This window comes from Chamaea fasciata, unplaced genomic scaffold, assembly GCF_029207755.1.
Source record: "Chamaea fasciata isolate MVZ Bird 193981 ecotype frontalis unplaced genomic scaffold, bChaFas1.0.hap1 SCAF_31, whole genome shotgun sequence".
Taxonomy (NCBI): Eukaryota; Metazoa; Chordata; class Aves; order Passeriformes; family Sylviidae; genus Chamaea; species Chamaea fasciata.
This window is the reverse complement of record NW_027094116.1, coordinates 3444691-3457897: the sequence shown is the minus strand read 5'-3', so window position 1 is coordinate 3457897 and position 13207 is coordinate 3444691. Positions and strand designations below refer to the sequence as shown.

General features: G+C 64.1%; 1 protein-coding gene across 1 annotated transcript; it reads right to left on the bottom strand.

Moving 5' to 3' along the window:
• Positions 1-1269: 1269 nt before the first annotated feature.
• Positions 1270-12402, bottom strand: USF1 (upstream transcription factor 1). Its single transcript, XM_066206976.1, is given in 12 exon segments — positions 1270-1452; positions 2805-2933; positions 3466-3560; positions 4505-4563; positions 4790-4877; positions 5567-5630; positions 5632-5748; positions 6328-6429; positions 7465-7583; positions 8814-8863; positions 10095-10163; positions 12319-12402. Coding segments are annotated over 11 exon segments (921 nt in total). The 5' UTR covers positions 10103-10163; positions 12319-12402; the 3' UTR covers positions 1270-1362.
• Between the last annotated feature and the right edge of the window lie 805 nt (positions 12403-13207).

Below are 13207 nucleotides of genomic sequence, written 5' to 3'. Positions count from 1 at the left end.
CAGGGGAGAATCAGGAATTTTTGGGGTTCCCTGGGTGGAATCAGGAGAATTTTGGGGGAATTTCAGGCACTTTTGGGGTTTCCTGGACGGAATCAGGAAATTTTTTAGGGATTTTTTAAATAGAATTCGGGGTCCCTTTGGGGGATTCAGGGGAATTTGGGGGTTTTCCAGGGGAGAATCAGGAATTTTGGGGAATTCGAGAGAATTTCGGGGTTCCCTGAGTGGAATCAGGAGAATTCTGGGGGAATTCCTGGGAAATTTGGGGGTTTTCCAGGGGAGAATCAGGAATTTTGGGGAATTCGAGAGAATTTCGGGGTTCCCTGGGTGTGTTCAGGAGAATTTTGGGCGAATTCCTGGGGAATTTTGGGGTTTTCCAGGGGAGAATCAGGAATTTTGGGGAATTTGAGAGAATTTCGGGGTTCCCTGAGTGGAATCAGGAGAATTCTGGGGGAATTCCTGGGGAATTCGGGGTTTTCCAGGGGAGAATCAGGAATTTTGGGGTCCCTCTGGGGGATTCAGGGGAATTTTGGGGTCCCTTTGGGGGTCGAGAAGAACCTGGAGGACCTAAAAAAAAAAAAAAACAACAAAACAAATCCCTATTTTTTATTTCTTTTCCGCTTTGCTTTTTTTTGCCTTTTTTTTTTTTTTTTTCCTGGAATTTTTTTTTTTTGTTGTTTTGGTTTTTTTTTTTTTTTTGGGTTTTGTTTGTTTTTTGGGGTTTTTGTTTTTTTTTTTTTTTGCAATTCCGAGAGTTTAAAAAAAAAAAAAAAAAAAAAATTTTTTCCCAAACCCCGCGGAGGGAGAGGGGGGGGGAGGGGCAAAAGGGGGAGGGTGGGGGGAGGGGAGTGAGGGGGGGTCCCAACACCCCAAAATCCCCCCAAATCCCCTCCCCCAACACCCCAAAACCCCCCGAGGGTGGCGGGGGGAGGGGAGGGGGGACCCCAAATCCCTTTGGGGGGGGAGGGGCAACATTTAGGGGGGGGGAGGGATCCCAAAATTTTCGGGGGGGGGGGGTGGGGAGTCCCCTGGGGGTGGGGGAGGGGCCGGCGCCCACCGGGCCGAGAGCGTGGGGGGGAGGGGCGACACTTGAGGGATTTTTTTTGGGGGGGGGGGAATTTGAGGAATTTTGGGAATTCTGGCGGGGTGGGGGGAGGGGAGGGAGGGGTCTCGGAGCCCCCCGAGACCACGTTGGGGGGGAGGGGTGGGGGGAGGGGGTCACACGGTCATGATTTGGGGGGTGGGGGGAGGGGCAGAACCGAGCGCGGGGGGAGGGGCTGCCGGGGGGGGGGAGGGGGAGGGGATTTGGGGGTGCAGGGGGGTGAATTTGGGGGTGTTTTTGGGGTCCCGGGGGGGGTTGGGGGGTCAGTGGGTGTCGTTCTTGATGACGATCTCCAGCCCGTGCTGGCGCAGCTGCGCCCGCAGCAGCAGGTTCTTGTTCTTCAGCTCCTCCACCTGAATTTGGGGGGGTCGGGGGGGGGGGGTCAGGCACCCCAAAATATCCTCAGGGACCCCAAAATATCCATCGGGACCCCGAAAATATCCCCCAGGACCCGAAAACATCCCCTCGGTGCCCCCAAATCCCTGCTCCAGTGCTCCCAGTAAGGCCCAGTAACTCCCAGTAACCCCAAGGGTTCTTTACTCCTTCCACCTGCATTTGGGGGAAGGTTTGGTGGGGGTCAGACACCCCCCGGACCCCAAAACATCCCCCGGGGTTCCAAATCCCACCCCCGTGAGCCCAGTCCCATCCCAGTGACCCCAAAACATCCCAGCGACCCCAGTCCCATCCCAGTGACCCCAAAACATCCCAGCGACCCCAGTCCCATCCCAGTGACCCCAATCCCACCCCAGTGACCCCAATCTCATCCCAGTGACCCCAATCCCATCCCAGTGACCCCAGTCCCATCCCAGTGACCCCAATCCCACTTCCAGTCCATCCCAGTCCGTCCCAGTGACCCCAATCCCACCCCAGTGACCCCAGTCCCACCTCAGTGACCCCAGTCCCGTCCCAGTGACCCCAATCCCATCCCAGTGACCCCAGTCCCACCCCAGTGACCCCAATCCCATCCCAGTGACCCCAGTCCCACCCCAGTGACCCCAAAACACCCCAGTGACCCCAGTCCCATCCCAGTGACCCCAGTCCCACCCCAGTGACCCCAGTCCCACCCCAGTGACCCCAATCTCATCCCAGTGACCCCCAGTCCCATCCCAGTGACCCCAATCCCATCCCAGTGACCCCAGTCCCATCCCAGTGACCCCAGTCCCATCCCAGTGACCCCAATCCCACTTCCAGTCCATCCCAGTCCGTCCCAGTGACCCCAATCCCACCCCAGTGATGCCAGTCCCATCCCAGTGACCCCAGTCCCATCCCAGTGACCCCAATCCCACCCCAGTGATCCCAGTCCCATCCCAGTGACCCCAATCCCATCCCAGTGACCCCAGTCCCATCCCAGTGACCCCAATCCCACCCCAGTGATCCCAGTCCCATCCCAGTGACCCCAGTCCCATCCCAGTGACCCCAATCCCACCCCAGTGATCCCAGTCCCATCCCAGTGACCCCAATCCCATCCCAGTGACCCCAGTCCCACCCCAGTGACCCCAATCACGTTTCCCAGTGTTCCCAGTCCCATCCCAGTGTCCCACCTGCTGGCGCAGGACCTCGTTGTCCATCTGCAGCTGGTCCAGCCCCAATCCCAATGATCCCAATCCTGTTCCCAGTCCATTCCAGTGACCCAAATCCCATTCCAGCCCCATCCCAGTGACCCCAATCCCATTCCCAGTGTTCCCAGTCCGTCCCAGTGTCCCACCTGCTGGCGCAGGACCTCGTTGTCCATCTGCAGCTGGTCCAGGCCCTGCAGCTCCTCGCTCAGCCGCAGGTTGCTCTGCCGCAGCTCCTGGATGTAGTCGCAGGCCTTGGACAGGATCCCGCCCTTGCTCTAAATCCCGGGATTTGGGGTCAGTTCCCGGGATTTGGGGTCATTTCCCGGGATTTGGGGTCATTTCCCGGGATTTGGGGTCAGTTCCCGGGATTTGGGGTCAGTCTCGGGATTCAGGGCCAGTTCCCGGGGTTTCGGGGTCAGTTCCCGGGGTTTCAGGGTCAGTTCCCGGGATTTGGGGTCAGTTCCCGGGATTTCGGGGTCAGTTCCCGGGATTTGGGGTCAGTCCCAGGATTTCGGGGTCAGTTCCTGGGGTTTCGGGGTCAGTTCCCGGGGTTTCAGGGTCATTTCCCGGGATTTCGGAGTCAGTTCCCGGGGTTTCGGGGTCAGTTCCCGGGGTTTCGGGGTCAGTTCCCGGGGTTTCGGGGTCAGTTCCCGGGGTTTCGGGGTCAGTCCCAGGATTTCGGGGTCAGTTCCCAGGATTTGGGGTCAGTCCCGGGATTTGGGGTCATTTCCCGGGATTTTGGGGTCAGTTCCCGGGGTTTCGGGCCCCCGAACCCCAACTGCCGCGGGGGGGGGGGGGAGGGGGCACCTGTCCGGATTTGGTGTTTTCCATGGAGCAGTCGGGGATGATCTTGGACAGCTGCACGATCCAGTTGTTGATCTTGTCCCGGCGCCGGCGCTCCACTGGGAACGAGGAATTCCCGATGGGAACGTGGAATTCCCGATGGGAACGAGGAATTCCCGATGGGAATGGCGAATGGGGATCCCAGTGGGAACGGGGGATTGGGAATGGGGGAACTGGGAATTTCCAGTGGGAACGGGGGGAATTGGGAATGGCGGATTGGGAAATTCCCAATGGGAATGGGGGATTCCCAATGGGAACGGGGGAATTGGGAATGGGGGACTGGGAATGGGGAATTCCCAAAGGGAATGGAGGATTCCCAAAGGGGACGGGGGATTCCCAATGGGAATGGGGATTGGGATTCCCAATGGGAATTCTCAGTGGGAACAGGGAACGGGGATTCCAGTGGGAACGGGGGATTGGAAATGGGGAATTGGGAATGAGGAATTGGGAATGGAGATTCCCAGTTGGAATGGGGGAATTGGGGAGTTCAGGATGGGGGATTCCCAGTGGGAACACGGGAATTGGGAATGGGGAGTTGGAGGAACTGGGAATTGGGGTGGCCCCCGGGATGGGGATGACCCTTCGGGGCCGGGGTGACCCCGAGATGACCCTTTGGGATCGAGGTGACCCCGGGGTGACCCTTTGGGATCGGGGTGACCCTTTGGGATCGAGGTGACCCCGGGGTGACCCTTTGGGATCGGGGTGACCCTTTGGGATCGAGGTGACCCTGGGGTGACCCTTTGGGATCAAGGTGACCCCGGGGTGACCCTTTGGGATCGGGGTGACCCCAGGGTGACCCTTTGGGATCAAGGTGACCCTTTGGGATCGAGGTGACCCCGGGGTGACCCTTTGGGATCGGGGTGACCCTTTGGGATCGAGGTGACCCCGGGGTGACCCTTTGGGATCGGGGTGACCCCGGGGTGACCCTTTGGGATCGGGGTGACCCCGGGGTGACCCTTTGGGATCGGGGTGACCCCGGGGTGACCCTTCGGGGCCCCGGTACCTTCGTTGTGCTGTGCCCGGCGCTTCTCGTCCCGCGTGGCTCGGGGAGCCTCCGACTTCCTGCGGGGAGGGGGCACAGGTGGGCACAGGTGGGCGCAGGTGAGGCCTGGTACCGCTGGGTGAATCCCAGGTACACCCCAGGTGTGTCCCGGGTGTGCCCAGGTGCGTTTGGGTGTGTCGCAGGAGCGTTGAGGTGGGGTCCAGGTGTGCCCCAGGTGTGCCCAGGTGTGCCCCCAGGTGTGTCCCAGATAGCCCAAGGTGTGCCCAGGTGTGCCCAGGTACTCACGGGGAGTAGGGGTGTGCGCGGGGGGCGATGGAGCGCTGGGCCCCCCCCGGGAGCACCTCCTGTGGTGACATCATCACGAAAAACTGCCCTGGGGACCCCAAAGAGCACAGGTGAGACCCCAACAGCACAGGTGAGACCCCAAACTCATCCAGGTGCCCCCAAACCCAATCCAAACACCCCCAAGCCCCACCCAGATGTCCCCAAACTGGGAGAGGTGAGTCCCAAACCCTGCCCAGGTGTCCCCAAGGCCCGCCCAGGTGTCCCCAAACTGGGACAGGTGAGTCCCAAGGCCTGCCCAGGTGTCCCCAAACTGGGACAGGTGAGTCCCAAGGCCCGCCCAGGTGTCCCCAAACTGGGACAGGTGAGTCCCAAGGCCTGCCCAGGTGTCCCCAAACTGGGACAGGTGAGTCCCAAGGCCCGCCCAGGTGTCCCCAAACTGGGACAGGTGAGTCCCAAGGCCTGCCCAGGTGTCCCCAAACTGGGACAGGTGAGTCCCAAGGCCTGCCCAGGTGTCCCCAAGGCCCGCCCAGGTGTCCCCAAACTGGGACAGGTGAGTCCCAAGGCCTGCCCAGGTGTCCCCAAGGCCCGCCCAGGTGTCCCCAAACTGGGACAGGTGAGTCCCAAGGCCTGCCCAGGTGTCCCCAAGGCCCGCCCAGGTGTCCCCAAACTGGGACAGGTGAGCCCCAAGCCCCGCCCAGGTGTCCCCAAGGCCCGCCCAGGTGTCCCCAAAGTGGCACAGGTGAGCCCCAAGGCCCGCCCAGGCGTCCCCGTGCCCACCTGTGGGCGTGGGCTGTCCCAGCAGCCCCTCGGAGCTCTGGGTGGTGACCACGGCGGTGGCGGCGGGTGGCGGCGCCGTCGCCCACACCTGTGGCAGGGAAGTAGGTGGTGTAGTGGGTCTCGCTGGGCGCCGCCTCCGTCTCCACGGCGTCCTCGCTGGTGAACGCGCCCTGGATCACCGCCTGCGCAGGTGCCGCAGGTGAGACGTGAGCGACAGGTGAGGGATGGGACAGGTGAGGGACAGGTGGGACACAGATGAGTCACAGGCAGGACAGGTAGGACACACGGGGGACAGGTGAGGCCCAAGTGGGACAGGTGGGATGGGGACAGCCACACCCCACAATGCACCTGGATTACTGCCTGGCACAGGTGGGGAAGGTGACACAGGTGAGGCCCGGGGCACAGGTGAGGCCAGTGAGCCCCGGGGCACAGGTGACACAGGTGAGGCCCGGGGCACAGGTGTCACAGGGACAGCCACACCCCACAGTGCACCTGGATCACCACCTGCCGCACAGGTGGGATGAGGGGGCGTGGCCCCATAACACACCTGAGTCACCACCTGGGTGGGGCACAGGTGACACAGGGGGATCAGGGGGGCGTGGCCCTGTGACACACCTGGGCCATGCACTGGGTGGGGCACAGGTGAGGCCCAGGGCGGTGTGGTAGTGGGCGGGGCCAGGTGACACACCTGTGTCATGGACTGGGTAGGGCACAGGTGACACAGAGGGGTGTGGTGGGGGGCGTGGCCAGGTAACACACACCTGTGTCATGGACTGCGTGGCCGGGTAGCCGCTGATGGCGCTGGTGCCCTCGGTCTGCGCGTCCAGCTGCCCGTCAGCCACCTGGATCACCCGGTACATCACCTGCACAGGTGAGACACACAGGTGAGACAGAGACCCCAGATTCCCCCAACGTCCCCCCAAAGTCCTTCAGGTGAGCTCCAAGTTGGGACAGGTGTCTGTCACCACCTGGTCACCCAGGACGTCACCTGGGACAGGTGTGACAAAGACCCCAGACCCCTCAGTGTCACACCTGCATGACCTGGGGCATCACCTGGGACAGGTAGGACACTCAGGTGTGACACAGAGACCCCAATCCCACTCCCAATGTCCCCTGGGTGTCCCCTCAGTGTCCAGGTGTCACCACCTGGGACATAACTTGACACAGGTGTGACACCCAAGCCCCACCTCGGCGCCTCAGGGCCCAGGTGTGGCCACCTGGATCAGGAGCAGCCACTCAGGTGTGACACAGAGACCTCCCCAGAGCCACCCCAGTGTCCCTCCAGGTGTCCCCAGGTGTGCCACACCTGCCCTCGGTGTGGAACCAATGCCCCTTGAGACCACCCCAGGTGTATCCAGGTGTGTCCAGGTTCCCCCCAGGTGTCCCCAGGTGTGCTCAGGTGTCCTCCAGGTGTGCTCAAGTGTACTCCAGGTGTCCCCAGGTGTACTCCAGGTGTGCCCAGGTGTACTCCAGGTGCCCCCAGCTGTCCCCAGGTGTCTGTGCCCAGGTCTCCCCAGGTGTCTGTGCCCAGGTGTGCCCAGGTGCCCCAGGTGTGCCCAGGTGTGCCCAGGTGTGCCCAGGTGCCCCAGGTGTGCCCAGGTGTCCCCAAGCCCCCCACAGGTGTCCCCAGGTGCCCCAGGTGTGCCCAGGTGTCAGTCCCCAGGTGTGCCCAGCTGTCCCCAGGTGTCCCCAGGTGTCAGTCCCCAGCTGTCCCCAGGTGTCCCCAGGTGTGCCCAGGTGTGCCCAGGTGTCAGTCCCCAGGTGTCCCCAGGTGTCCCCAGGTGTCAGTCCCCAGCTGTCCCCAGGTGTCCCCAGGTGTCCCCAGGTGTGCCCAGGTGTCCCCAGGTGTCAGTCCCCAGGTGTGCCCAGGTGTGCCCAGGTGTGCCCAGGTGCGGTACCTGCGTGCCGCCGCCCTCGGTCCTGAAGACATACTTGACGCCGGGGTCGGGGAAGGTGGCGGCCGATTGGATGCTGGCGATGGCCACGCTGGTGGGGTCCTCGCCCGTGGCCACCGAGCCTGGGGGACACCGGGGGACACAAGAGTGGGGAGGGGGCACACCCCACACTGGGGAGGGGACCCCAAAATTGGGGAGGGGCAACTAAAATTGGGGAGGGGGAACCCAAAATTGGGGAGGGGAACCCAAAATTGGGGAGGGGGACCCAAAATTGGGGAGGGGGACCCAAAATTGGAGAAGGGGAACCCAAAATTGGGGAGAGGCAACTAAAATTGGGGAGGGGGCACCCAAAATTGGGGAGGGGGACCCCAAAATTGGGGAGGGGCAACTAAAATTGGGGAGGGGGGACCCAAAATTGGGGAGGGGGACCCAAAATTGGGGAGGGGGACCCAAAATTGGGGAGGGGGACCCAAAATTGGAGAAGGGGAACCCAAAATTGGGGAGAGGCAACTAAAATTGGGGAGGGGGCACCCAAAATTGGGGAGGGGGACCTCAAAATTGGGGAGGAGCAACTAAAATTGGGGAGGGGGGGACCCAAAATTGGGGAGGGGGACCCCAAAATTGGGGAGGGGCAACTAAAATTGGGGAGGGGGACCCAAAATTGGGGAGGGGCACACAAAATTGGGGAGGGGGCAGCACGAAATTGGGGAGGGGGAACCCAAAGTGGGGTGGGGGCAGCACTGCCCCACTCAGCCCCCAACCCCTTGACAGCCCCCCCTAGACCCCCAAAGACCCCAAACCTGCCCCAAATCCCCCATAAACCCCCCAAAAACCCCATAAAATCCCCCCAAACCCCCCCAAAACCTCCCCTAATCCCCCCAAAGTCCCATAAAATCCTCCGAAAGACTCCCCAAAGACCCCGAAACCTCCATAAAATCCCCCCCAAAGACCCCAAAACTGCCCCCAAATCCCCCGTAACCCCCCCAAACCCCCAATATCCCCCCACAGCTCCCCCAAAGACCCCAAAATCCCCCAAAAGACCCATAAAATCCCCCCACAGCTCCCCCAAAACCTCCCCTAATCCCCCCAAAACCCCACAAAATCCCCCCAAACCCCCCCCCGAGACCCCCAAAACCTCCCTTAATCCCCCCAAAGACCCCAAAACTGCCCTAAATACCCCATAACCCCCCCAAAAAACCCCAATACCCCCACAGCTCCCCCAAAGACCCCAAAACCCGCCCCCCAATCCCCCCAAAACCCCACAAAATCCCCCCAAACCCCCCCAAAGACCCCCAAAACCTCCCCCAAACCCCCCCACAGCCCCCCAAACCCGCCCCCCACTCCCCCCTCACCTTCCTGGATCTGCACCGTCCCCTCCTCCGTCTCGGCTGCTTTCTGCTGCCTGGCGTTGGGGGGGGGGGACACGGCAGTGAGGGGGGTCCCTGAGCCCCCCCAAACCCCCCAACCCCAAATCCGGGACCCCCCCATCAACCACCCCTCCTGTGTCTCCCCCGTGGGGCACATTTGGGGGGTCCTGGGGCAGTTTTGGGGGTCCTGGGGCAGTTTTGGGGGGTCCTGGGGCAGTTTTGGGGGCTCCTGGAGCTGTTTCGGGGGGTCCTGGGGCAGTTTTGAGGGTCCTGGGGCAGTTTAAGGGGTCCTGGGGCAGTTTTGGGGGCTCCTGGAGCTGTTTCGGGGGGTCCTGGGGCAGTTTTGGGGGGTCCTGGGGCAGTTTTGGGGGGTCCTGGGGCAGTTTTGGGGGCTCCTGGAGCTGTTTCAGGGGGTCCTGGGGCAGATTTGGGGAGTCCTGGGGCAGTTTTGGGGGGTCCTGGGGCAGTTTTGGGGGCTCCTGGAGCTGTTTCGGGGGGTCCTGGGGCAGTTTTGGGGGGTCCTGGGGCAGTTTTGGGGGCTCCTGGAGCTGTTTCGGGGGGTCCTGGGGCAGTTTTGAGGGTCCTGGGGCAGTTTTGGGGGGTCCTGGGGCAGTTTTGGGGGCTCCTGGAGCTGTTTCGGGGGGTCCTGGGGCAGTTTTGAGGGTCCTGGGGCAGTTTTGGTGGGTCCTGGGGCAGTTTTGGGGGGTCCTGGGGCAGTTTTGGGGGCTCCTGGAGCTGCTTCGGGGGGTCCTGGGGCAGTTTTGGGGGGTCCTGGAGCTGTTTCAGGGGGTCCTGGGGCAGATTTGGGGAGTCCTGGGGCAGTTTTGGGGGCTCCTGGAGCTGTTTCGGGGGGTCCTGGGGCAGTTTTGAGGGTCCTGGGGCAGTTTTGGGGGGTCCTGGGGCAGTTTTGGGGGCTCCTGGAGCTGTTTTGGGGGGTCTCGGGGCAGTTTTGGGGGTCCCTGATTGGATTTGGAGTGTCCTAGAGTGACTTTGGGGGTCTGGGGCCATTTCAGGGGAGGATCCTGGGTCATTTCGAGGGGTCCCAGGTCATATTTTGGGGGTCCCAGGCGGGTTTTGGGGTCCCAGGTGAGTTTGGGGGTCCCAGGCAGGTTTTGGGGTCCCAGGTGAGTTTGGGGGTCCCAGGTCATATTTTGGGGGTCCCAGGCAGATTTTGGGGTCCCAGGTGAGTTTGGGGGTCCCAGGTGATATTTTGGGGGTCCCAGGTGGGTTTTGGGGGTCCCAGGCGGGTTTTGGGGTCCCGCTCACCCCTTCATGGCTCGGCTCCCTCAGGCATCAGCGGGGCGGGAGCGGAGGAGCCACACGGCCTTCAGAGCCCTGCGGGGACATGGGGACATGGGGACATTGGGGACAGTGGGGACATGGGGACATTGGGGACATTGGGGACATTGGGGCCATGGGGACACTGGGGACACAGGGACACGGTCTTCAGAGCCCTGTGGGGACATGGGGACAGCGGGGTCAGGGACAGCAGGGACACAGACACGGGGACATGGGGACAGGGACACAGGGGTGAGGGACATCAGGACATGGGGACACGGGGACACAGCGGACGGGGGGGTCAGGGTCAGTGGGGTCAGGGACACGGGGACATTGGGGCACACAGGGACATCAGGGTGGGGGACAGCAGGGTCAGGGACACTGGGAGACAGGGACAGCAGGACACGGGGACAACACGGTCAGGGACGATGGGACAGTGGGACACCAGGACACGGGGACACTGGGGTCAGGGACATGGGACATGGGCACACGGGGACATCGGGACACAGGCACATCGGGGTTGGGGACACTGGGGTCAGGGACATGGGGACACTGGGACACCGAGATAAAGACACACGGGGGACAGGGACACCGGGATATGGGGACAGGGACACTGGGATCCAGGGACACAAGGACACACAGATCCTGGGATGGGGACAGGGACATGGGGACAGGGTCAGGACAAAGACAGGGGTGGGGACAGGGACACACGGACGGGGACAGGGACACGGGGACAGGCAGATAGGGACAAGGAGGGGACAGGGATGGGATCCAGCTTCAGGGACGTGGGGACAGGGCCAAGGAACAGTGACAGGAACACAGAGGGGTCAGGGACAGGGGCCAGGGACAGGACAGGGACACTGGGACACCGGGGTGGGGACACGACAGGGACGTGGGGTCACAGGGGGTCAGGGACGGGGACAGGGAGACAGGACCGGGAGGGGACACCGGGATGGGGACACAGGGATGGGGACACAGGGATGGGGGACACCAGGAAGGGACACCGGGAGGGGACACAGGGATGGGGACACCAGGGTGGGGACACAGGGATGGGGACACCGGGATGGGGACACAGGGATGGGGACACCGGGATGGGGGACACCAGGAAGGGACACCGGGATGGGGACACCGGGATGGGACACCGGGATGGGGACACCGGGATGGGACACCGGGATGGGGACACCGGGATGGGGACACAGGGATGGGGACACAGGGATGGGGACACAGGGATGGGGACACCGGGATGGGACACTGGGATGGGGACACCGGGAGGGGACACAGGGATGGGGACAGCAGCCACCCTGACCAGACATCGGCCACCAGGGCAGGACAGTGACCACGTGTGTGACCAGCCACCAGCGAGGGGACAGTGGCCACCACAACCGACCACCGGCCACCAGCAAGGGACACCTGTGGCCAGCCGCAGCCACGCCTCCAGGTGTCCCCTAAGCCCCCTCCCATCCAGGTGACAACGTGTCCCCACCCCCACCTGACTCGCCCCCAAAGCCACCAGGGTGACACTGTGACATTTAGCGGGGTGACAGTGACTGGGGGGGTGACAGTGACAGACCCAAGGGGGGGGGGGACACAAGGATGGGGGAGGGGGTACAGGAAGGAGGGGGTGACAAAACTGCAGGGGGGGCGACAGTGACAGAGCCGAGGGGACAAGGGGGGGTGGGGCAGGAAGGGGGTGACAGAGCGGGGACACACAAAGGGGGGGGTGACACAAGGGGGGGGGTGACAGTGACGGGGCGGGGGTGACACCAAGGCGGGTGACAGACCCCCCGGGGGGGGTAACACCAAAGGGGTGACAGCGACAGATCGGGGACACACACAGCGCGGGGAGGGGACACAAAAGGGGTGACAAAGTGTGTGTGTGGGGGGGCGACACCGCCACAGCGGGGCCGGGGGGGGGGGGGACACACCAAAGGGTGACACAGTGGGGGCGGGGGGGGCACGGCGCGCAGGGCGGTGACACCGACACACGGCGGGGCTCGTTACCGAGCGCGGGGGAGGCGACACAACCGCGCGGTGACAGCGACAACCCGCCGCGCGCGCCGCGGGGGGGTCACCCCGCGGGCCCCCCGCCCCTCCCCGCGGGCCCGGCGGGCGCGGCCGCTCCCCCCCCCGCGGCGGGGACGGTCCCGGGGTGTCGCTGTCCCCGTTCCCGCCGGGGTTCGGCCCCCGGGACCCCCCGGGCCCCCCCCGGTACCTCTCGGCCTCGGGCCCTGCGCGCCTTCGGCCCCTTGTCTCGCCATGGGCCCCGCACATGCGCACGGCGCCGCCGCGCCGCCATCTTGGGCGCGGGCGGAAGTTCCAGCCTCACGCGGCCCCGGCCCGGCTTCGCGCCGCCATCTTGGGCCGGGGCGCCGCGCCCGCCATCAGGGCCGGGCCGCCATCTTGGGTGAGGGCAGAGCCGCCCTCACGGCCGAGCCGCCATCTTGGGTGAGGGCAGAGCCGCCCTCACGGCCGGGCCGCCATCTTGGGTGAGGGCAGGGCCACCCTCATGACCGAGCCGCCATCTTGGCTCTGGGCAGGACCCCCCCTCATAACTGAGCCGCCATCTTGGCTCCGGGCAGAGCCGCCCTCACGGCCGGGCCGCCATCTTTGGTGATGGCACGGCCGCCCTCACGGCGGAGCCGCCATCTTGGGTGAGGGCAGGGCCGCCCTCACGGCGGAGCCGCCATCTTAGCGCACGGGGCCGTGCGCGGCGCCATCTTAGACGGCGAGGCGCGCGGCGCTTCCGCCGCCCCGCCGCCATCTTGGGTGAGGGCGGCGCCATGTTGGAAGCGGGCGGCACCGGGTGAGGGCAGAGAAAGGGGCCTGGGGACGGGACCGGAGCCTCCCGAGGGTGCGGGAGCCCCGCCCGGCCCGTCGATCCCGGAGGGGTTCGGGAGCTGCCCCCGGAGCCTCCGGCCCGTCCCCGCCGTGAGGCCGCTCAGGGCGCCGCCATGTTGAGGGCGAAGATGGCGGCGGTGTAAACAAAGGCCGGGGTTCGCTGCTGGGTTTGTGTGGCCTCAGCGTCCCCTCGGTGTCCCTGTGGGTGACACTGTGCCTGTGTCGCCGTGTTCCTGTGTCGGCACCCAGGTCCCTGCAGCCGC